The sequence below is a fragment of the Myotis brandtii genome, unplaced genomic scaffold (assembly GCF_000412655.1).
Source record: "Myotis brandtii unplaced genomic scaffold, ASM41265v1 scaffold53, whole genome shotgun sequence".
Lineage (NCBI taxonomy): Eukaryota > Metazoa > Chordata > Mammalia > Chiroptera > Vespertilionidae > Myotis > Myotis brandtii.
Genome location: NW_005369942.1, coordinates 6,802,454 through 6,825,696, shown reverse-complemented (window position 1 = coordinate 6,825,696; position 23,243 = coordinate 6,802,454). Strand labels below are relative to the sequence as shown.

At 52.9% G+C, this 23,243-nt stretch overlaps 1 protein-coding gene across 4 annotated transcripts in view; it reads left to right on the top strand.

Moving 5' to 3' along the window:
• JADE1 (jade family PHD finger 1) overlaps positions 1 to 23,086 on the top strand; it is a 56,288-nt gene extending 33,202 nt beyond the window's left edge. For all 4 annotated transcript variants that reach the window (XM_005877750.2, XM_014548993.1, XM_014548992.1 and 1 more), the window contains 7 exons: positions 243 to 430; positions 2,280 to 2,491; positions 5,670 to 5,837; positions 7,000 to 7,116; positions 10,779 to 11,300; positions 16,319 to 16,436; positions 20,162 to 23,086. In XM_005877750.2, coding sequence (XP_005877812.1) covers positions 243 to 430; positions 2,280 to 2,491; positions 5,670 to 5,837; positions 7,000 to 7,116; positions 10,779 to 11,300; positions 16,319 to 16,436; positions 20,162 to 21,048 — 2,212 coding nt within the window. In that variant the 3' untranslated portion in view covers positions 21,049 to 23,086. The remainder of the gene's footprint in view (positions 1 to 242; positions 431 to 2,279; positions 2,492 to 5,669; positions 5,838 to 6,999; positions 7,117 to 10,778; positions 11,301 to 16,318; positions 16,437 to 20,161) is intronic.
• The last annotated feature ends 157 nt before the right edge of the window (positions 23,087 to 23,243 follow it).

Sequence of the window (23,243 nt, the reverse complement as noted above, 5' to 3'; positions counted from 1 at the left end):
AAGCCGAGTGGAAGGAGCTGGTTTTGAAGACTTCTGCAGGGTTTGCACTTGGATGTCTTTCCCTTTGGGTGTGTTAAGGACTCCTTAGTGTTATTAGCAGTGACGGCAGGACTTTAAGCATGTTAGTCTGGCGATGACCTGGGTTTTGGGTGGCGGTGGAGACTCCCCTGGGGCCTTTGCACAGCCTGGCTGGTCTGTGGCAGAAAGGATGACCCGGCTGCCTCGTGTTTGCTGTTAACTAGGGTCGTGTCGGAAGAGAAGTCACTCATGTTCATCAGGCCCAAGAAATACATCGTCTCTTCAGGCTCCGAGCCCCCGGAGCTGGGCTACGTGGACATCCGTGCGCTGGCCGATGGCGTGTGTCGATATGACCTCAATGACATGGACGCCGCATGGCTGGAGCTGACCAACGAGGAGTTCAAGGAGATGGGTGAGGCCCGTGCTATTGTTTGTAACAAGCGCTGTCCGTTGAGATGGACTCAGGGACCGGGCCAGTGAGGGGCCTTCCCACTGGCCGTGGAGGCAGGGTTCCTGCCCTGCCCTGATCTTAAGTACCTCACGAGCACGGAAGCCAGAGACACTAAGTGACTGTCCCTGGACCACAGAGGGCCGGCATTCCTTTCCCAGTGGTGCAGTTCAGATCGCTGCCCCCGCCGCTGAGTCCACTCCAGCCCGGCTCCCTTCCCGACCCCACAGCGATGCCTCCTCACCAGGTCCTGCTCCTAAGCTGGAGTTCCTGCCTCCTCTTTCCCCAGCTATCTGTCCTCTCCGGAGCCCCGCCCTTCCAGGAGCCCTGCCCCTCCCTGGTGCCCAGCCCTGCTCAGCCGTCTCTTTTCCCTGAGTTTGCTCGTTTTCTGCGCGAGGAGGGCGGCGTTTCTGTGCCACACTCACTGCATCTCCAGGGTGGAGACCGGGTGGCATGCGGGTTTCCCTCCGCACTTCTGATTGCTGAGGGTCTCTCGAGGTGACCTGATGAGCAAGACTGTGAAGTCTAGACTGAGCTCAGTGCACTGACTAGACTTCACAGTCTTCTCAGAGCTCTCTTGGAGGTGAATGCTGCTTCAGCTTCATCCACCTACGGCCTGCTTTATAGCAGTTTTGTAGAGACCAGGTGCGCTTGACTGACCAGTGGCCTGTGTTAGGCACAGGGTACAGCCAGAGCCACTGGTGCCTTTGAGGTGGTTTAGTGACGAGTCCTGGGCTGACTCCTCAGTCGGAAGGAAGTGCCCGGTACGTAGGCAGCTGTGTAACATAAACTGGACACATGCTTTTATTGGTCTTTTTAATGGTAAGAATTAATTACAGGGCATAGGATTTGTTTTCAAGACCAGTGGTGTTTTTAGAACTACAGACTAGGAGCACCTGGCCACGCAGAGGCTGTCTCAGAGTTAACCAGGGTTTGCGATGGCTGGTGCTGCTTTTTTGAATAAGTGTTTAGGGCTTATCACACTGTCAGCTCTATTGTGGCAGTTCTCAGATTTTTTTAAAAACCCAAGGAGTGTTAATTTGATGGTTTTAAACTTGCGATAGCGCACAGAAGTCATTGTTGGCTCTAATGACATTTCTGTTGTTTCTTGCCACTTCGGTGTTCTGTCTGGAGAGTATTTGCAGTCTCTTTTTTTCTGTCTGCGTGAGTATCTTCATTGTAGGGAGTTTGGACCATATCCACACGTGGAAGAAAATAGAAGTCTCATCCCACCGCTGGCTATAACCACGAGATCCACTGGAGATGGATTTTTGATCCTTCTTGCCTCAGAATGCAGCTTATTTGATTCACAATGAGCTGTCTCCTAGGCTTCCGACAGTCCTTGTGTTTTGGCCTCTCATGTGTCTGATTAACTGTGCCTCTCAATGTAGTCAGTTCAGAGGGTGAAGAGGGATGAACCGGGTAAAAGCATCCAGTGCTCACGGGGGAATCTTGTCAGGGCACCGTCACAAGTAGTAAGTGAGGAAAGCTTTCAAACAAACACCCAAGCCACAGCCCGGGGTCAGGTCACTCCCATGACCATTTATGTATAACGCTGTAATGAAAGGGCAATTGAACGACAGTGCAGTTAACATCCTCGGTCCCTTTTGGGGTTTATCTTCTGTTTTGTACTTAAAACACAGCGTCTCCCGTGGAAGGGTCTGAGGGCATGCAACGGAAAATGTGTGGGACGCTCAGGATGGATTTACTTATAATATCACTTATTCACTGCAAATTACTCACACATGTAAACACACGGATGCCTGGCGATGCCTGAGGCCGGGGGTTACTGATGCGAGCTCTGCGCCCCCAGGCATGCCGGAGCTGGACGAGGGCACCATGGAGAGGGTCCTGGAGGAGTTTGAGCAGCGCTGCTCCGACAACATGAACCACGCCATCGAGACGGAAGAGGGCCTGGGCATCGAGTACGACGAGGACGTCGTGTGTGACGTCTGCCAGTCGCCCGACGGTGAGGACGGCAACGAGATGGTGTTCTGTGACAAATGCAACATCTGCGTACACCAGGTATGTGGGCAGCGAGGCCCAGACGGAAGCACCGGGCCTGAGCCCGTCTGCCACCAGGGCACCCAGAGAGACCGGGCCTCCCTCCAGACGGGGCTGTTCTCCTGCTGCCCCGAGGGAGTGAAGAAATGGGTCCCGACATCTCACTGTCCTAAGCGGTTCTCAGTGTTTGAAGTATTTCTCGATACTTTTACAACCAGAAGCATAGACTCCTTTGTGAGACTCTCTCTCCTTTACATGTTCTCAGTCCTGCCCATGGAAGTCAGGTTTACTTAAAAAGAATATATGCGCCCCTCTGCCCGCCGCCAGCACCTGAGTTCAGGTATTAAGAACACTGAGAAACCTTGAAAAGGTGGTTAGTTAGCTGGATCGGTTTCCTCTGACTGCCATAACGAAGTGCCACAAACTGCGTGGCTTAAAAACAGAACCTGTCTTGCTGTTCTGGAGACTAGAAGTGTGAAAGCAAGGTGCGGGCAGGGCCGGGTGCGGGCAGGGCCAGGTGCGGGCAGGGCCAGGTGCCGGCAGGGCCCATCATCCCAGGATCCTTCCCCGCCTCTCCCCCTCTCCCAGTGTCGTGTGGTTTGCTGGCCGTCGTTGGTACTCCTGGACTTGCAGTTGCACAGCTGTGTCTGCCTTCGCCATATGGTGCCCTCCTGTGGGTGTCTTCACACCTGACATCTTCTTATAGGGTTCCCTGTCCCATGGAATTCGAGGCCCACCCTCCCCCAGGGCGACCTCATCCTAACTGACCACATCTGCAGGGACCCTATTTCCACATAAGGCTGCATTCTGAGGTACTGGGTCAGGACTGTGACATCTCCTTCTGGGGTACAGTTTAACCCATGACACTTGCAAATGTGTTAGTGTGTACACTGAGCTGTTAAGAAGAGGAAGCAGTTCCCTTTTCTGGAAATGGATTTCCTGTCCTCCCTGATTGACCCCAATAGGGCTTGATGGTGGCTCGCCGCCTTCTGTGAAAAGCAATCCGCAGGCGTCATTAAGGGTGGACACTGGGACAGTCTCCGTCTTTCTCACCTCTCGTTTATTTTTCACGCAATAATGAAGCGACTCGGATTTCTGTGGGGACTCACGTTCACAGTCACTGTTAGGATTTAAAAGACGACCCTGAGGTCCTTTCTGTGAATTCACCTGTTTATGCCGACATCAACTCACTTAGACGTGTGTGGAGGTTGCTCGGCGACCTTCGTGGGAGAAGAGTCAGGTTTGCTCTGGGACTTTGTTGGATTATCGTTTTCTGTACGATGTGCCTGCCTCTTGGCCTCCGCTCTGCCTGGAGACCTCGCTGCCGTGGTCCCGCCGCGCTCGTCCTGAGAGAGCGACACACAGCCTCTCGCTGCAGTCACTGGAGCCCTCCTCGCAGCCTGGGTTTCCCGTTGTCGAGGACGCTTCCTTGGGATGATGGAGAATCCCTGCAGGGTTTCGCTGTGACAGATTGTGACACCGTGACTACCACAGTTTTTTGTTGCTGGTGCTGTTAACTTGGATGACTTTTCAGAGTTTTTTTTTTCTCCTATTTTGCTTATTTTGCCCCTGAGAAACAGTTTGTTTGAAAAAAAGGGTTCTGCGTGGAAGCTCTCAAACCCCCTGTTTCATAGATAAGTAACTGATGTCAGGGGGCTGCTCAGGGCCCCTGTGGGTTAGTGGCCATTGGAGCTGGAAGTTGGGGTGTCTGGGCCCCCAGCGACCCCTCTGCCTGGTCTTGTTCCTCCTGCCATAACCACATTGTGTCTTTCCTTAGCATTTCCTTGTGGTTCATTTTTCTTTTGAGACGTTCTTCAGGGCTTGACTTAGAGGCATATTTTATTTAATCTTTTAATTTTGTTTAGACTTGCTTTTCTAGTAAAAAAAAAAATGATCTTTTCAATTGTGACTGTCTCTAGGATGCCTGACAGAAACCTTGGGGTGTTTGAAACTGTACTAGAGTCATTTAGCTCTATTTAAAGTTGTTTCCCGTCCGTCTGTGTTGACAGTGGCTCATTCACGGCGCTGACATTGCGCCCTGAGCTCTGCCTGGCTGCTCACTCCGCCCGCTCTCATCCCTGCGGTTTCCTTTCTGCGTCCTGCGCTCTCAGACGGCACTGGGCTGCTTTCCTGTCTGGAGGGCTGGAGCCCGTGCCTGTCTCCCGACTTCCTGACTCGCAGTTCATCTGAGGACAGCGGCTCGCAGTTGGTGTTTAGAAGGCTCTGAACCTGCTACCATCATGGTTTCGTTTCCTCACTTACTGAACACGTTGCCTTTTCGTGCTTTGAGCCATCTTAGCGACTTTGCTTGTAAAAGCTTGATTTCTGCAGTTTGGCCTTCTTGTGCAGAACAGGTTTTGCTCTAAGTATCAATTAAAAGGACCAAATCCTCTCGGTCTAGAAAGTCGCCCCTTTCTGGGCCTGGGGGTTCACTGGGGAGAGTGTTGGGATCCGGTTGGCAGCGTTGGAGCCTGGGGAACGAGGATGCTCCTTAGCTGGTGTGTGGTTGCCATCGCGTTTCTTAGCTGTGGAGGCTCTCCGTTGCCCTGTGTTGTTTTCTCCCTTTGAATCCCACCCACACCAGGAAGCGGGGGACAGCTTCCCCTCTTTAACCCCGAGCCCTGCCTTGAGGACCCTCGGCTCAGTGTTGAGAGTTGGGTGGCCCGTGGTGTCCCTAGCCACACAGCAGAGCAGACTCTTTGCAAACCTTTTCTGTCCTCGGGGAGTGTTCACAGTCACCTGGTGGTGAGCAAGTCATATTGTACCCACAGACGTCACGCACCTCCCGCTGCCTTTTACCTCAAGGGAGAGGGTCCCTGTGAGGTGGGCACAAGAGTGCTTCTGTTTTGCCGCTTGTCCTGCTAAAATCCTTCTGGGTGTTTTATTTTAATTTTTTTTATTTTATTGATTTTTTATAGAGAGGAAGGGAGAGGGATAGAGAGTTAGAAACATCGATGAGAGAGAAACATCGATCAGCTGCCTCCTGCACACTCCCCACTGGGGATGTGCCCGCAACCAAGGTACATGCCCTTGACCGGAATCGAACCTGGGACCCTTGAGTCCGCAGGCTGACGCTCTATCCACTGAGCCAAACCGGTTAGGGCCCTTCTGGGTGTTTTAAAAGTAATAGATATAACGGGAAAAATGAATCCTTTACTTTCTCTCTTTTCTCTTTTCCTCGGGGCGCTGTGCCTTACAGGCCTGCTATGGAATCCTCAAGGTCCCCGAGGGCAGCTGGCTGTGCCGGACGTGTGCCCTGGGGGTGCAGCCCAAGTGCTTGCTGTGCCCCAAGAAAGGCGGAGCCATGAAGCCCACCCGCAGCGGGACCAAGTGGGTCCACGTCAGCTGTGCTCTGTGGATCCCCGAGGTACGTGTGGTCTTACAGGAGGTTCTGGCTTTTAGCTGGGGCGGAGGAGGGAGCCGGTCACAAATGGGCCACGTTGTAGCTGATGAGGAAAAGGACACCTTTTAAGTGCTGCCCGTTTCCCCCCCTTCAGCTGAATCTCCATCGCACCTCTCTCCAGCCGGGGGGTGCAAACTTGTGGAAATATTAACCAGGCAGCAGTGTGTAGGATGGTGTTCAGGCTTCGATTCAGTTGTCCATCACAGCTAACCTCCCACCGGGACACGGGCCCCAGGAGCAGACCTGTAGCTTCTCGGCTGTGGCCTGGGCGCCGAGCCCTTCCCCCAGGACTGCGCCTGGCGACGGTCCACGGGACGCCACCATGGTTAGGAGCCACTGCTCTAGGTCACATTTCTGTGATTTTTATTGGAATTCTCCCTTAGCCTCAACCTTTTTAATTTCAGGTCTGGTGTAATTTATTTCCAGTCCCAGACCTTGACTAATTTAATTTGCATGGTTCACTGTGGAGAATATCATTTTCGATTCAAATTTCAGCGTTTTTGGTGTATGATTCTTGGTGCATTTCCCTCCTGAGGAAAATTATCTGGGGACGGTTGGGGTTGCGGCTTCATGCCTCGGGTCCCGGTAGCGCCGGGCCTCGTGGTTTGCTATTAACAGGGACCCGGTTCAGTGACCCAGGCCCCGTGCCAAGGAGAGCTGTGTGTCTTGGTAGTTTTCCACTGTGTAGTAATCTTTCCGGTTTGAAGAGGATGGTTTTCTTTAGCGAGACAGACACTAAAGTCAGTCTGTGTAGACATGCTCCACCTTCAGCCCTGACCGCTGTAGGTGGGCCAGAGCGGTGGTGGCGCCTCAGGCTCAGGTGAGAAGTGCACGCTCGGTTATCTGAGTGTTCTGGGACCTGGCACGTCTGCGTCACATGACTCCCAGACGCTCAGGGTGGAGGGAATGGACCCTGGGCTCTGGGCTCTCCTGTCCCCGAACTGTCCCCTGAGCTGTGCTGATGCGTTAAAGTTAGGGGTGTGCCCCTCCTAGGAGGCCGAGTGCCCCTTGCCCCTGTCTGGTGGGAGGGCACGGGAGGTAGCACATCTTCCAGTTTCTGCCACCCGTGTTCAGCCTGGGTCGGTCTCACGGCCTCGGGCGCACTCTCGCTGTTCTTGGGCCCTAGGTGAGCATTGGCAGCCCCGAGAAGATGGAGCCCATCACGAAGGTGTCTCACATCCCCAGCAGTCGGTGGGCGCTGGTGTGCAGCCTCTGCAACGAGAAGTTTGGGGCCTCCATACAGGTATGGCCTAGTCCCAGCGGCTTCATTTTCTTCCCTGTGTCGCAGGGAGCAGGATTGGGTCGGGGCTGGGGTGTGTGTCTGTGAACTCTGGAGATTGAAGGTGAATTCAGGAAGCAGGATGGGGGTCTCACGCTCTTATGGGGAGGCTAGGACTGGCTCCAGCGTGGTCTGATCCTGTGTTGTGGGTAGATTGTGTTCTGTGTAAGCAGAATGCCAGTTTGGCCTTCACAGGGCCACTCGGGCTCCGTCTGAGCTGCGAGGACGGTCAGTTAGTCCAGTGGCACCCTCCCTGCTCCCAGCCTGGCAGACGCCTCCGGGGAAGAGCCAGCCTTGACACCGGAGGGTGGGCCACCCTCTTACCTGTTTGCGGGCTGAGCAGGTGACCCACCTCCGGCTGCCCTGACACTGCTGGTTTCCCAGGTGTGCGGGTGTCATGTCTCAGGTGGAGCGTGGCAGCAGCCCGGCACAGCTGGCTGAGGGACACCACGAGGTGCTGCACCGAACACAGCCTGGCTGTCTGGTTCTCCGTGCACCGCGTGTGCGCACTGTAGCTGTTATGTAAACCTTGCCTGCTTCTTCTTTGTCTGCCCACGCCACTCGGGCTCCGTCTGAGCTGCGAGGACGGTCAGTTTGTCCGGTGGCACCCTCCCTGCTCCCAGCCTGGCAGATGCCTCCGGGGAAGAGCCAGCCTTGACACTGGAGGGTGGGCCACCCTCTTACCTGTTTGCGGGCTGAGCAGGTGACCCACCTCCGGCTGCCCTGACACTGCTGGTTTCCCAGGTGTGCGGGTGTCATGTCTCAGGTGGAGCGTGGCAGCAGCCCGGCACAGCTGGCTGAGGGACACCACGAGGTGCTGCACCGAACACAGCCTGGTTGTCTGGTTCTCCGTGCACCGCGTGTGCGCACTGTAGCTGTTATGTAAACCTTGCCTGCTTCTTCTTTGTCTGCCCACGGACAAGTGTAGAAAATCTTCAGGTAGATAGAGTTAAGGAGAGAATATACAGGCATGCTATCCTTTTTCATGTTGTCTAAAACTACTTGAAGTTAATTTCTGGGCCTCACGTTATTGGCATCTCCAGATAGTCATGACTCGAGGCCTGCAGTGCTGTCCCCACGTCTGCAAACGGCGCATGTCGCTGATGGTGGCCCGGAAGGCCAGGTGCCAGCTCAGGGCCACGGCTCCTCCTCGGCCTCCCTCTCGGTCCCCGTCACACTCTGAGCAGGCGCATACTCCAGGAGCTCGGTCCAGCTGCCAGACATGAGTTTTAAGAAAATGACCTCATTTGGCAAAACCAATTTGTATATGGCCGATAAATATTTCTTTCGTTAAGGTACCCACTGACTGGTGGTTTTAAAAGTTTCTCATTATATACTGGTGTTCGAGAATCCAGAGTGGAACAGAAATGTTCAGAGGGTGAGGCCTGAGACAGCTGGTGGGATCGGGTTGCGGACCTTGAAAGCAGTGCAGAGTTTTGTATTCGAATAGAGTCTGCTTAAAACGAGCACATGGCAAGAGCCTTGAATTAAAAAGAACGCATTAGAGGTGTGCGTGTGCGTGTATGTGTGCGTGTGTGTGTGAACACTTGCGGGAACAAGCGTTGCAAACCCAGGAAGGTGGATATCCTTTCCTTCCCAGTTACCTGCCGTGCGTCCCCGGGAGGCCGAGTCTCTGCCTTCCCCAGCACCCGTCCTGGTCCTCACAGGAGGTGGGCGAACAGGGTCTCTGTTTCTCTTTTGAAGAAAGATAGTCAGACGATTTTTGTGGCCGTTGACCTCTTTTCCCAGAACATTCATTTGAAAGAGAAGAGGCCAAGGAAGGCTGGTGATTTTTCATATCTGCACAGAATGGGCTGATGTTATTAAAGAATTCCTCCCTGGAATGTCTGCAGCTGTGGAGGCTGTGGTTTATGGTTCTGTAACATCTGTTTGCTGAGTCAACCTGAATCGGAAAACCCAAAGGAAGGCTGTTTGGCACCTTTACAAAGTCCTGTGTAAATATTCCGCTGCAGCGCCTTCCTCCTGGCGGCCGAGCGCCTGGGTTAAGTGTAGTGCGAGCCAAACCCAGACCGTGTCTCCGGCATCCGAGCCTATTCCCACCCCCTGGGCTTTGCGCTAACGGGAGGAGCCCTCCTCCATGCTCTGATGGTGGCAGCCAGGTGTGTGTGTGTGTGTGTGTGTGTGTTGTGTGTGTGTGTGTGTGTGTGTGTCCTGCCGATTTCACACATTCCTGGGAATTGAGGTTATTTATAGGTAAAATTATAGATTTCTCTTCTTTGGTGTAAGTGTTGGTGAGGAGGGAATGGTGAAGGGAGCTGGATTTTCCGTACTTGTGGGTAAGAGACTGTATAATAACGGGAGAAGTCCTGAGTGTCAGTGAGTCACGACCTGTTATATACTGCAATGATGGGAGCAAAGCCCCAGCTCCATCCTCTGCCCTCCGTGGTCATGGATTTCGGCTGCTGAATGAGTGTCATTAAGCTTTTCAGCTGGCCCAGGGCACTCCCTCAGCCCTGGCCAGCCCAGGTCACTTGGCTTCACACGACACAGTTGCTTTTAAGGGACTGGTTTCAGTCACCGCTAGCAGCCTCTTCCAGGGGTTCACCCAGTGAGGTCAGATGGGAGACCTCATTTGCTCTCCTCCTGCCAGGCCGCCAGCCCTCTAAGCTGCAGATTAGTCACTTGGCTTCACACGACACAGTTGCTTTTAAGGGACTGGTTTCAGTCACCGCTAGCAGCCTCTTCCAGGGGTTCACCCAGTGAGGTCAGATGGGAGACCTCATTTGCTCTCCTGCCAGGCCGCCAGCCCTCTAAGCTGCAGATTGTAGCCCCGATGCTGGGGCCAGCAGGAGACTCGTCAGGGAGGGAGACACAGCCACGACGCCTGGCCTCCAGGTGGCCTCCTGACCCGGGGGGTCGGGCACCTCGTGGTTCTCTGCCACCACAGCCAGTCCCAGGGGCCGCTGGGAGCAGCCAGCTCCGCCAGGCAGGGCGCATGTGGCCTAGTGCCACTTCCACTGCCCCGGAAGCATCGTGCGAGGGTCCCTCCTGGGTATGGAGACTCGTCCCGACCTCCCTGGGCTGGGCTCTCCTTGTCTCCTGCTCTTTTTTCTCTTCAGGAGTTTGCATTCACCTGCCTCATCCTGAGTGGCAGGCTTGGAGGGAATGTCCCGCTGGTGCTGGGCTCTGCTGGCCGGGGTGAGAGCGAGCATTCAGGTTCCCGGAAAACCTCCGACTAGTTGTCACTCCTCCCAAGGAGGTTCCTGTCATCCCGGCCTTTTATGTAAACAGTAGAGAGCTCAGATCCAAAGAAAAAGCACATCAGTGCTTCCGCGTGCACTCTGCTAGTTGAGCACATGTTCTTTTGCGTGTAGCGTCAGTGCCAGCCCCGCTCCGGCCACACGGCCTCGTGTAGGCGGTCTGTCCCAGACCATGGGCCACAGGGGCCCATCTGACAGTTAGGGTTGGTTCACGAAACCTTCCATCTGAAGTTTCCTGAACTCTCAAGCCTTATTTAAAATGCCACTGGGTTAGTGTGCCAGGGCTAACTCCGGGGGCTTTGTCATGGCCACGCTGGGCGCAGCTCTGCTGTGTGTTGGGGTCCCCGGCACCGAGGGGCGTCAGCCACTGTCCTGTGTGACCGTCTTCCTTCTTGTCCTCACCAGTGCTCCGTGAAGAACTGCCGCACGGCCTTCCACGTGACCTGCGCTTTCGACCGGGGCCTGGAGATGAAGACCATCTTGGCGGAGAACGATGAGGTCAAGTTCAAGTCCTACTGCCCGAAGCACAGCTCCCACAGGAAAGCCGAGGGGAGCCTCGCGGCGGGGGCCGCTCAGGAGAACGGGGGGCCCGAGTGCTCCCCCCGGAGCCCGCTGGAGCCCTTCGCCAGCCTGGAGCAGAAGCAGGAGGAGGCCCACCGGGTGAGTGTCCGGAAGCAGAAGCTGCAGCAGCTGGAAGACGCCTTCTACACCTTCGTCAACCTGCTGGACGTCGCCAGGGCCCTGCGGCTGCCCGAGGAAGTGGTGGACTTCCTGTACCAGTACTGGAAGCTGAAGAGGAAGGTCAACTTCAACAAGCCCCTCATCACCCCAAAGAGAGACGAAGAGGACAATCTAGCGAAGCGGGAGCAGGATGTCTTGTTTAGGAGGCTGCAGCTGTTCACGCACCTGCGGCAGGACCTGGAGAGGGTAATGATTGACACTGACACCTTGTAGTGACTTAGAGAAGAGGACTGCTCAGAGGCCACGCTTGCGCAGAGCCAGCGTGGCGGCCGGTCGCTCGCTCAGACCCCGCACACACTGCAGCATGAGGGTGTGTCCGTTTAGTGTCCCTGGGCTGGGAAGCTCGCACAGGGGCTTCTCTGTGACTTACTTTTAAATATTTCCCCATTAATCCTTATTGTTCTTCTGCAAGATCAAATGGGGTGTGTTTTCCCTCCAGGCTAGAGCTAGAAAGATCTGAGCCCCAGGAAAATGACCAAGGGATTGGCCCAGAATTGTTTGCAAACGGTTAGAAAACAAGTTAGAACGGACTTGCCTAATGGTGGGGCGGGCAGGGGGCTAAGATCTCTCGTTCAGCCTGGGACACACCGGGTGCTGGTCAGGGTGGCTCTGAGGAGAGTGGGGCGCTGCCTCTGCCCCCTATTCCTGGCTGGCTCATGGGCGTCCTGTGCTGAGGGGCAGGGCAGGTTGTGGGTGCTGGCGTGTGTGCGAGCACTGACACAGGCGCGTCTGCCACAGGTCCTCCTGGCAGTGAGGTGCTACGTCATCCCTGAGGCTGTGTGTCTCTATCACGTGTGCATGTGTGTCTGTGTCCCGTGTGTCTGTGGTGTGTCATGTGTGGTTGTGGGGGTCCCGTCCTGCTCAGCACGCACAGGATCACTGCGCATTGCTGTGTGAGGCGGCTGTGTGCTGCCTGGGGCCACTGCCGCTTCCTTCAGCTATTGCTGCTTTGTGCCTCCACCCGTGACCTGGAGAGTCCCAGGTGGACTTCCCTTCCTGCACAGGTGTAATTAGGAGAGGCTGTCTCCCCCCAGGGCCTCCTGCTCCCGGTAGGTAGTTTCTGACTGAGGCTTGCTAATTGGAGATGCGTCTTAGAGCACCTTCTGCGGCAGCTCCCGACTGATTAAATTCATTAGCGCACAGCTGGACTCGGCTGGACTCGGCTTCTGGCCTGAAACAGTTAACGCACCTCCCTGAGCTCAGTGGGAAGTACTCACCTGCCTGGGAGAGGCTGCCTCAGATGATTAGAAATGAGAGTCTGAGCATAGGGCGAATGGAAGTGTTGAACCAAAAGATGCAGATCTCTCAGAGGGACCTGTACGGCTCTGGGAGAGGTGGCATCGGCGTGCAAGTGTTTTTACATGTTCACTGGAGACCTTGTCTGCACAGGACCCAGGGCCAGCTGTGACGCCCCTCCTGGGAGCAGGGTAGGATTGGGGTCAGGCGAGGCCAGGAGGGGGGAGGAGGGCTGAGGCTTTCATGCTCCCACACGCCCCCTGGTGGTGAGTGTGCAGAAGACCTCGCCTCCGACCACACGGATGTGTGGTGTTTTTGTTAAGAGGAGAAAGGGATTCAGAGGGATAAGCTGGAACTCTGGCGAGGAGCCAGTAGGTGACGACCGCTGTCCTGGGCGCTCGAGCCCGGAGTCAGGTAGTCCTCAGGAGGGAGGACGAGAAGTCTGATGTTTGGACTGTGTTTGTCTCACAATCACCACAAAATAAAAGTGTAGAAAATGTTTGTGGTGTACTAACTCTTTTCTGTGCTTAAGTTACTCAGATTAACATGGACTTATAATTAAATTCTAAACATCTTTTTGGAGTCATCACTGTTGCTTTTTAAGTAGAATGATACCAATTATGTATGAGAAACAGGGAATAAATCAGGATTTCTGTGTGTGTGTGTGGCATTACTTACATTTACTTTAATAAAGAGCTTAACAGATTTTAGGGTATTTAGTGTCAGTTTAAAACGGGCTTATTATAATGAAAAATACACAGTTTTCCAAAATGTGCCATGAGGCCTGTGATGGTGGGGCTTTAGAAGATTAAACCTTTGCCGTGCCCCAGAGAGTCCCACGTGTTTTTGTAATTATAAACAAGAAGTGTATCAGGCCAAAGGCTCATCAGAACAAATCATAAACATATGGTCTCTTTGTTCTGCCTACTTCACACAGTAGGACATCATAGCAGGCACACAGAATCAGGTACCGCCCGGGACAATCAGGGTCCGTGGTCAGTCCCAAACTGACCCATGAGCAGCCTTCATTAGAAATGCAAACAGCTGACAAATGATAATGGCAACTGCTCTTTCCTGCAAAGACACACCCCGAGGCATTGCACACCTGGTACCAGTTCTGGACCAGGAAGGACAGGGATGGCTTCCAGGAGGGGCTGGGAACCCACACCTTTAAGAAGACGTGATTGCTGATGAGTGGTGGCTGGTCACGGCAAGTCCCCCAGGCCTCACCTCCCGTGGGACTCTTCCCCCTCAATGTGGTTTGCTGCGAGAGGCAGCTGAGTGCCTGCTGGGATAGACACGCTGCCTTTACATCAGACGGGGCATCCAGAGGGGCCGGTCCTGGGGCTTGTCCACTCGGTGCCCAGTGGCACGGCCACCTGTGAAACGAGCTACCATTGTCCCTGAACAGAAGGCACCTTGAGCTTTAGTGTGGCGAGCAGTGCTTGGGATTCAAGAAAACCCTGAAAGCACTCTTGGACTCCTGAGGACAGCGGTTCTCAGAGAGGTCCCCAGCCAGCAGCATTACCGGGAAACCTGAAATGCCAATTTTTGGGCTCCACTTCTGACTCCAGGAATTCTGGGATTGGGGGGCAGCATTCTGTGTAGGGAAACATATACATATATAGATTGATTTTAGAGAGAGAGAAAAATATCGATTTGTCCCACTTCTTCATGCATTCATTGGTTGATTCTTATATGTGCCCTGACGGGATTGAACCAGCAACCTTGGCAAATCGGGGTGATGCTCTAACCACCTGAGCTACCCTGCCAGGGCCGGCAAATGCTGCATTTGATGAAAGCCTGACTCAGGTGTCACGTGGTGTGAGGGTGCACCGTGAGCTGGTGTTTTGGGGTACCTCCTTGCTGGCCTATTTGTGGGGAGTGTATAGGAAGGGTCAGGCAGGGTCTGTTTTCAGGGCAGAGCCTCCTTTCAGCTTTACACATGGGGGCTGCTGGTGCCCTTGTCCTGTGAGGAGTGCATGCGTGCACCAGGGGGTACCGTTTAGGGTGCTCACTCTTCTAAACAGCCAGGCCTGGGCTCTTCAGGGGCCGATTTGTTCCAACTCACAGTGAACCCGGGCCTTTGCCTTTTGGGGTTAGAGTTGGATGTTTCTCATCAGAGGTTGTGGGGGAGAGAAGTGGGGATTTCCCAATTAGCAGCCAGATGGAGGCCTTCCCTGGGGAGTGGCTGAAGCCCCTGAAATTAAATTTGAATAATACACACCGTCCTGGCCTCTGGCTCCCGGGTCTCTGTTTCTGTGGATAATTTCAAGGGAGAGATGTGTCTCTGCTGTACATCCAGCTGGAAGAGAAGAACAACCTATCCCTAGACTAGAGCCAGAATTAATTCCCATTTCCGGAGGCCAGATTCTCCTGTTTGTTTTCCAAAGGTTTTGAATCTGTGACCTCTACCTAGGTCTTGCCTCTTTCTCTTTGAGCTCCCACTCTAGTCTTCCCTGGGTGGAAGAATGCTCATGAACGAGAATAGCCTTTTAGCCACCTCTGTCCCCAGTTGGTCAGGGTTTTAATAAAGGACACCTACTTCCTGGCCTGGGGGTCTGAGGCTGTGAGATGAAGAACCAAAATATTTACTCAGAGACAGGGAGGAGACTTTCTTCTCAGGTCTTTAATGTTAGATTTATATTCTTTTTCAGTGAAGAAGTGTTAGGAAGATGCTAAATACATTGCACATGGATGTAAATGCAGGAGCCAGCGAGCTCCTGCATGAGACTCTGCAAGGTGAGAGTCTCATGTCCTCTCACCTTGAACCCAACGGGAATCCTTGGGGCTCAGGACAGACTGAAGACGGAGGGGCGGTGTCTGCAGAAGCTGGTGCAGTCCTGTGTGTATGGCTGGTCCTCATCCTCACTGCCAATGGCAAAGGACCTTTGACCTCTTATGTTTCAAGGCAGGCAGCGGGGGAAGGGATTGCCAAGCATAAGGAAAGAGTTTTTAGGAGAGTTGGGAGCTGATGGGGAACAGGAGCCACTGTTCACCGCTGCCACGGAGGGTTGGGGACATCTTGTCCATGTCCTCCTGCAGGAGGCCGGACCGTGTATCTGCTCTGCTGTGTTTTGAGATCTGTGCGTTCAGGCCCACGGAGTCTGGTCAGGTTTACCAATAGGTTTTAGGACTGAAGGATTTCAGGGGGTTTATTGACCAATCCTTTAAGTTTTGTTTCTGTGTTGACTGATCCCAGGTGGCTTAGGACTGAGTCTATGTTGGTTAGTTTCGAGCGTGTGCACGTGATCCCCGGGGGTCGAACGTCAGGTACAGAGTGGAACTGGGAGCACTTGGGTCTTTTCAGTTCCGTACAAATGAGTCAGGAAGAGGGCAGCATCCATGTCTCAAGTGTGACTCAGACAGAGCTGGACGGCATGTTCTGTGTGAGCATCAGCTGCCCGTGAGCTGCAGGTGGTGCAGTGCCCAGCTGACGGAGACATTCACTTGGGTTGTTGGAGACCACTGGGTCTTCTGGTGAGCCTTGTGCAGGGGGTGGGTTTCTCTTCTGATTGCCCTTGACCCTGTGTTGCCCTCACTTCCCCTTCAGAAGGTGCTGGGTGAAGTGCAGCGCAGGGGCTTCTGACCTCGCTAAAGCCTTTCACCTGCAGGTGCCGGGGCGGGTCCTTGGGAGAGACATAGCTGGTCCCAACTGGGCCCCGGCGGCCCTCTGCTGGGATGAGTCCAAGGCTGGGTGTGGTGGAGGCGGTGGGACTTTTGTGGGATCCTGTAGGTGCTCCTCCCACCATCTCATCCTGCGTGGAGGGGTATGTGTGGAATCCTTGTTAGCAGCCCCAACGAGATAAGAGATTGGATAACGTATTTAAAGTACATTTTGATTTCAGATGTCACTCAAGGCCCTAGTAGGACAATTTCCTCTCAGGTAAAAAAACAACAACAAAACACCCACCAAAGTACTGTTACAATGCATTGCTTACTTAGAATCTTTATTCTCTACATTCTAGGTTCGGAACCTCACTTACATGGTGACCCGCAGGGAAAAGATTAAGCGATCTGTGTGCAAAGTCCAGGAACAGATATTCAATCTTTACACTAAGCTCTTGGAGCAAGAAAGAGTTTCAGGTATGCATCAGCCTCGCAGCTCCGGCGGCAGGTGGGGCTGCACGCCTAACGCTCTGCTGAGGAAAGCAAGAGTAGTTCCTTTCATTTCCTTGTATCCGACAGGATAACCTCAGAAGCACAGACTTGCATACGTAAAGGAAACCTTTAAGCACCTGAGGCATGGGTACAGGGGAAAGGGCTAAGGATTTGGCCTCAAATATGGGTCGCATCTTTTATCCTCTACGTCCGGGCCAAACAAGCACGTCTCCAGTTTTCCCCGCCGCCCCATTTCCTCATAAGTAACTTGAGGACGGTATCTCCAGCTACTGCCCGGGAACTGTTATAAGGCTCAAATGAAAGTGTAACTTCTATATTGCAAAGCACTTGATCAATGTAAGGCATCATGGGGAGACCTAAGAAGATGTGTGGGTTACCTAGCCTGGCCCCTGCCTGTAGCATATGCTCAGTGGATCCTAAGACCGTGCTCAAGGCATATGTCTACATTTAGAGAACATCCCAGTGGACTTTTTTTGGTGTAGGTGGAATTTGCATCTTTTGGAGATTCAGCACCAAGTATTTATGTATTTTGTGCCTTCGATTTTACATTGCTCTGGGCCAACCAAAGGGGAAAAGGAAAAACCACCGCAATTACTTGGAAGTCAAATACACAGTTGGGCCCGTGTGTAACCTCCCTGGGACTCTGTTGGTCTGTGGAAGAGGTTGGGTCCAGAACCAAAGTTGCCTTTCGGCACTGTCGGTCTGTGCGCATCAGTGCCGGGAAGCAGGGTAGAAGGCTTTCAGAAAAGGTGATGTGCTGAGCGTGGGTCAGGCAGAATCACGGTCTCAGGGCACAGGTAGCTCTTAGGTGAGCTTGTCTCGTCTCATCTCTGTGCCTGTCTGCCCTTTAAAGTTATAGTAGCAACATTTGAAATACTTGCATTGTGCTGAGTCATGGCTGGCTCGCTGTAGATTATTCTGACACGTGGGAACATTTACACCCTATACCGTATAGGGCCCATAGTGTTGTTACACCCTATATAGTGTTGAAATTCGAATTCTGATTTACCCCAAACCAGTGGTCGGCAAACTCATTAGTCAACAGAGCCAAATATCAACAGTACAACAACTGAAATTTCTTTTGAGAGCCACATTTTTTAAACTTAAACTATATAGGTAGGTACATTGTTATTAACTTAATTAGGGTACTCCTAAGCTGGCCTTTGCTAAAAACGTCCTCAATCTGATTGAGGTACGTTCGCTGAGGTTGACCCCTTCCAACCCTCGTCTTGTGTACTTGTTTCGTCTATCTCCTTTCGTTCATCCTCTCTATATGTCCAAACCATCTCAACATACCTTTCTCAATCCTCGACACTACATCTTCTTTCACTCCACAACGTTCCCTGTACGTGGTATTTTGTGGAAGAGCCACACTCAAAGGGCCAAAGAGCCACATGTGGCTTGAGAGCCGCGGTTTGCCGACCACTGCCCCAAACCAACCAGATAAATGTGACCAGAGGTACAGAGGTCCTCACATCGCGTAATTTTGCTCAATGTCATTTCATTAGAACTTTGAGGAGATGCCATGGGAACTCCACCCTTGTGTACTTGTTTCAATATCAATTGGCCTCTGGTAAGTTGGTTTCCCGTGTGCCCTTTCACGGGACGTCGCTGAACCTGTCGGCGTGAAGTGAGGACTTACTGTAAATTGGTCAATGGAACAAAGAGAAAAAAGCCTATGGAGTATTAAGTGACATTCTTGAAGTAATACATAATTTTAATGGCATTAATGTATTAATAATATCTTAGATTTTTTTTTCTCGAGGAATGTATCAAGCTGATATCATCAAACTTTCAAAATAAAATTTCCTAAGTAGGGTGTCATAAGTAACAGCAGTTCAATTCAGATTCTTTAAAATGAACTTCTGTCTCTTCATTGACTATTCGCATGATTTTTCCTCTGAGGAAGCAGGCAGGTCCCCGTCCGTAGCCGCGTTGGAGCTGGGCAGTGCTGAGTGCAGGCTGTGCCTGGGGGCGCTGGGGGCTTTCTGTGACTTTTGCTAAAGTGTTTAAAGGGAGATTACCTCTGAGGATGAGCTGTAAAGAGCATGTGCATCTGATTTCACTGAGTCATTTTTCACGGGTGTTGCCGGCAGCTCTGCGTTTCCCGGCTGAGGCTTTTCCTTGGCAAAGTGGTTGAGACCCTGAGCCAGGTGAGGATGTTTGTGTAACAGCTGTAATGCATCCCTCCACTCAAGTCCTGCTGCTCCTGCAGGAAAGGGAACCCAGTCGGCCCTCCCCACCACACCAGTGGGAAGGGCTGAGCGCAGCATGTGGTCCCTGTGGGAGCCACCGCCGGTGCAGGGCACACCCAGGGCCTTTGTCCCTCCTTTTCCAGTGTTAGACTCTCAGTTGGGCTCTGCCTCTGCCAGCCCCTCTCCTGCCCTGTGCAACATGTGGTTTCAAGTGAAGCAGCGCGGACGCCCGTGACTTTCCCGTGTCATTCAGGGGTCATGGTTCAGGCTCTGCTGTGAGTGACTGAGGACGGGTAGGGCTGTTCTGCTGGATGAGTGTCCCCAGTGGAGAGGCTGCCTGTAGAGGTCATGCGTCGGAGACTCTAGAGAAACACGATTCCAGGTCAAGTAGAGAGAATCCGAGTCAGAAAACGCCCGCCCCCCTTTGCTCTGTTTGCCCACAGGAGGTGAGAAAGAACCACCAGTGTGGCGTGCAGGCGGACCCTGACCTTTGATTCGTGAGAAAGCAGGCACTTCCAAGCTTGCAGGTTATATGCACCCTCCCTGGATGGTGGCAGTTCTGTGTTGAGAGTCGCTGGCTCTGTTCCGTTTCATGCTTGGTCCGTGTCTGCTCGGCAATAGGTTCCTACGGGCGCTCCAGCCTGGGACTCCGGTGGAACCCACTTTCCTGCTGGTTCTCACCCCACAGGAGACAGAACCCCGAACCCGCTCTGAGGCCCAGGCGGGAACGTGGCCCTTCTGATGAACTCACCCAGCTTCTCAGACCGAGGGTTAGGACTCAGTGGGTTGTGAGATGAGCTGAGTAGTTCATCACTAGCTTTAAAAACAAGGGAAACAGAAAAGGTCAGAGTGCCTATCAGATGATGGACAGTAAGACTTCAGGAAAAGTGGGCTTTTACTGAGTAATGTGAAATTCAGTTCTCACTGTGATTTCCATGAAAAATGTTTGAAAAAGACCAATTTAACTTATCTCATATTGGGTTACATTTCAGTTTAATTCCACCAATGGGTTTTACATCTAATCGTAAACATTTAAAAAACATTTACTGTATGTCCGGGATGCTTATAAACACCTTCCCTTCCCCATTTCATAGTTCCACACATTCCTCCTCATCACAGCGCTGTGAGGGCGCACACCCGTCTGGGGAGGAGCCCTAAGAGCCGCAGCCTGGCCCTAGCCTTGCTCTGTTTGCCCACAGGAGGTGAGAAAGCGCCCGGCCACCACCGCCTCCCCTTGGGCCCTTTCCCCTGGGAAAATCAGGTCAGCTCTTGTGTTGAAGGCCAATGTATTCCTTGAAAAGAGGTGGTTTCATGAAAACTGCTGTGACTCTGGCTGTGAGAAAAGGCAGCCTGCTAGTTGTGTGCAGCTCGGGTGCTGATTCCCAGGCGGGTGCACCTGTCCTCGGACCGGCCGCCTTACAACCTGGGCCCCTGTGTTGTCTGCGGGCGTTCCCTTCCCAGGGTAACCCCCCTTTCTCTGCTTGTCCGCCGCAGGTGTGCCTTCGTCCTGCTCCGCCGCCTCCCTGGAAAGCGTGCTTCTGTTCAACAGCCCCTCGGTGGGCCCCGACGCCCCCAGGATCGAGGACCTGAAGTGGCACTCGGCCTTCTTCCGGAAGCAGATGGGCACCTCCCTGGGTCGCTCCCTGAAGAAGCCGCATCCGCGAGCCCTGCTGCAGGGCAGCCAGGGGCGCGGTGCCCAGGCCCTGCACCGGGAGGCGGCGGGGATCCCCGAGAGCTTGCGGAGCTTGGACAAGACCTTGGCCGACGCCCGCCTCCTGTCCGCGCAGCAGAGAAATGGCGCGATGGTGCCGGATCCCAGGAGCAGGAGGGACCACCGCTTCCATTGTGACCCCGGGAAGGGGGACGGGAAGGACAGGCCTTTCAAACAGAGTCACAAGCCTCTCAGGTCCACGGACGTGTCCCCGCGGCATCTGGACCCCGCGAGGGCCGCCGCCTCCCCTGCCGGGGGGCAGTCGGCGCCGGGCACGAGGAGAGAGGGGTTGCCCAGGTGCAATGGCTCCCTGATGCGGGGGAGCTACAACCAGACCGCAGTCAAAGTGCCTACCACGCCCGCCAGCCCAGGGAAGAACTGGGGGGGCTTCCGGATTCCAAAGAAGGGGGAGCGGCCGCCGCCGGAGGCCCCCGCGCCCGGGGCCATCTGCCACCCGCACACGGACTACCCCTACCTGGGCTTGGGCCGCGGGCCCGCCAAGGAGAGGGCGAAGAGCAAACTGAAGTCGGACACCGAGAGTGACGGCTACGCCCCCGACGTGGAGATGAGCGACTCCGAGAGCGAGGCCTCGGAGAAGAAGTGCATCCCCGCGGGCAGCGCCATGGGCCGGAGGACAGACTTCATCCGCAGGAGCATCCTGGCCTCCTGATGCGCCCGGCGCCCGCCCCCCCGCCAGCTCCTGAGCCACACACACACTTACTCGCCCTTAGGATGGATTTTTCTCAGTCATTTATACATCGTGAGAAGTGTGTGTTATTTGCAACTTGTTGAGGAAACACAAGAGTAGGCTGTGACCGCACTACAGAAGCGGAATTAAACACTAAGAATGAATGAGGTGCGTTTCTGAAGAGGGAGAGGCTTACGGAAGCCTCGTGAGTTTTTATTCTTCCCAAAGCACAAACTCTTGGTTCCCCGAATACACGGAACCAGATATGGTTCTAGACACCCTCACGTACCGTTTACTAGCCCCTGACTGACTTTCCAGGATGGTGGTGGGTTGGAAACCATGTTCACCGTGGGCCCCAGGCTGTTCTTGTTGCATTGCAGTCTGTAGGCAGCAGCTCCGCGGCCTGAGGAACTCGAGGGGACTTGTGTGTAATGTCCCAGTGGGAGGAGAGAAGTGTTGACGGTCACCCCTGGAGGGCCCTGAAGGGGGGGCAGCTGGAATGTAAGGGAATATGACTCCTCAGCCTGCAGCCCTGGGAGGGGGAGGGGAGAGGACCGGTGCAGAGCGAGGTCACTGGGAAGTCTGTCTGTGAGAGAGGGCAGCTGAGGCCCCATTGACCAGTCCTCTTGACATCCTCTTCCCTAACTGCTGCCTGTGGGCCAGCGGGGGCGGGGTTCCCAAGCCATTGGCAATCCCTGGTCAGCTGGCCTCCAACAATACAGTAGTCATTCACGTTCAAGCGATGAACTTCCAGACTCGGGTGACTCACACTTCCCAGGGTCCCCAACCGGAACAGATTCCTTAAGAACAAGGAAAGAAGGAAAAGAAAAAAAAAAAAAAACAAAAAAACCCCAAACCCCAAACAAAAAAAATCACACGTGAAATAGGCTATATTTTAGAAAAAATAGAAAGGCAATAAGTTGTGATAACCTCTTACCATTGACCAATTTCTACAGGAAAGAGTTTTAAGTGTAGTAGGTTTTCTGGAGTCAGTTCTAGGCTCTGATTGGTAACTGGGACTTTCTAATTGCAAATGGCAATAACTCGTAAGTTATCAGCAATAATAAATTTAGCATTAATTTGAGTACACTGTTCTGTTTCTGCACTGGCTGCAGTGCATATGTGTTAAGACAATAGTGTTAAGGTCCTGTTCATTTTCTTTGGAATTCAATGTAGTTGTGCATCAAACTTAAGAGAAGGAAGGTTTCAATAGCAATGAGACTTAGAATTATGGGCACTTGGAACAAGCCCAGCTTCCCCTAAATTGCCCCTTAGTTTGCTGGTATCAGTATTCAGATTCCTGATTCATTTATACGTCTGCTTCCATGTGGCAGGGACATTCTGATACTCGATGAATAATGGTTTGAGTCCTGCGGTTAACTTTCAAGTCTTCCAGAGGATTGTCAACAACAAACAAGGCTATTGAATTCCATCTTGCTATGCAAGTTTTGTCAGATGATCAAATAGTAGATCGGATGCATCCCCATTGTATGTATGACATTTTCAGACCAAGTCTTAAACTTTTTGGATATATTGTAGTAGCTAATTCAGGGGAGGGGAAAGGATGACGCAGGTTTAGATTGACTATTTTTGAGCTACGGGGCTCGTTTTGAAAGACTGTTGTCCAGATAAGCTGTTGCTGCAGAGAAAAGTTTCTTACAAATCCAAGTTGTACTTTCACTCATAGCCTAATTTAAAAGTCAGATTTTTTGCATAGGAGCAGAACCTTTTGCTGAGCACAGAAGGTGGACTCTAACCTTTGGACCACAGTGACAGCTCTGGTGAGAGTTAGAGGATATGGATTTGTCAAGCCATAGAAAGAAAACCTAAATTCTAGTGAGCGTATGACCTCTCACCGTTTTAAGAGGTACCAGATTCATTTGCACTATTAGGAATGCTAGTTTTGTGCAAAAATAATGCCTTACCTGTTTTCCCCCCACATTTAGGTTGAAAAGCTTTCAAACGTTTCAAGTTATGCTGAACCAAAAAAACAACAAAAACAACATAAGACAAAAAAATAGCCCAAGGAAAACAAGACACACAAAATATAAAAAGCCCACTTTTTATTTCTGCTTTGTAATGCAAATGGCTAGAGCACGGTTTCTCCGGTGTAATGATAGCTTTGTAGGTCAGTTTTCTGTCCTGCTGGGATGTCTGGGAGGCAACCATCAGCAGCA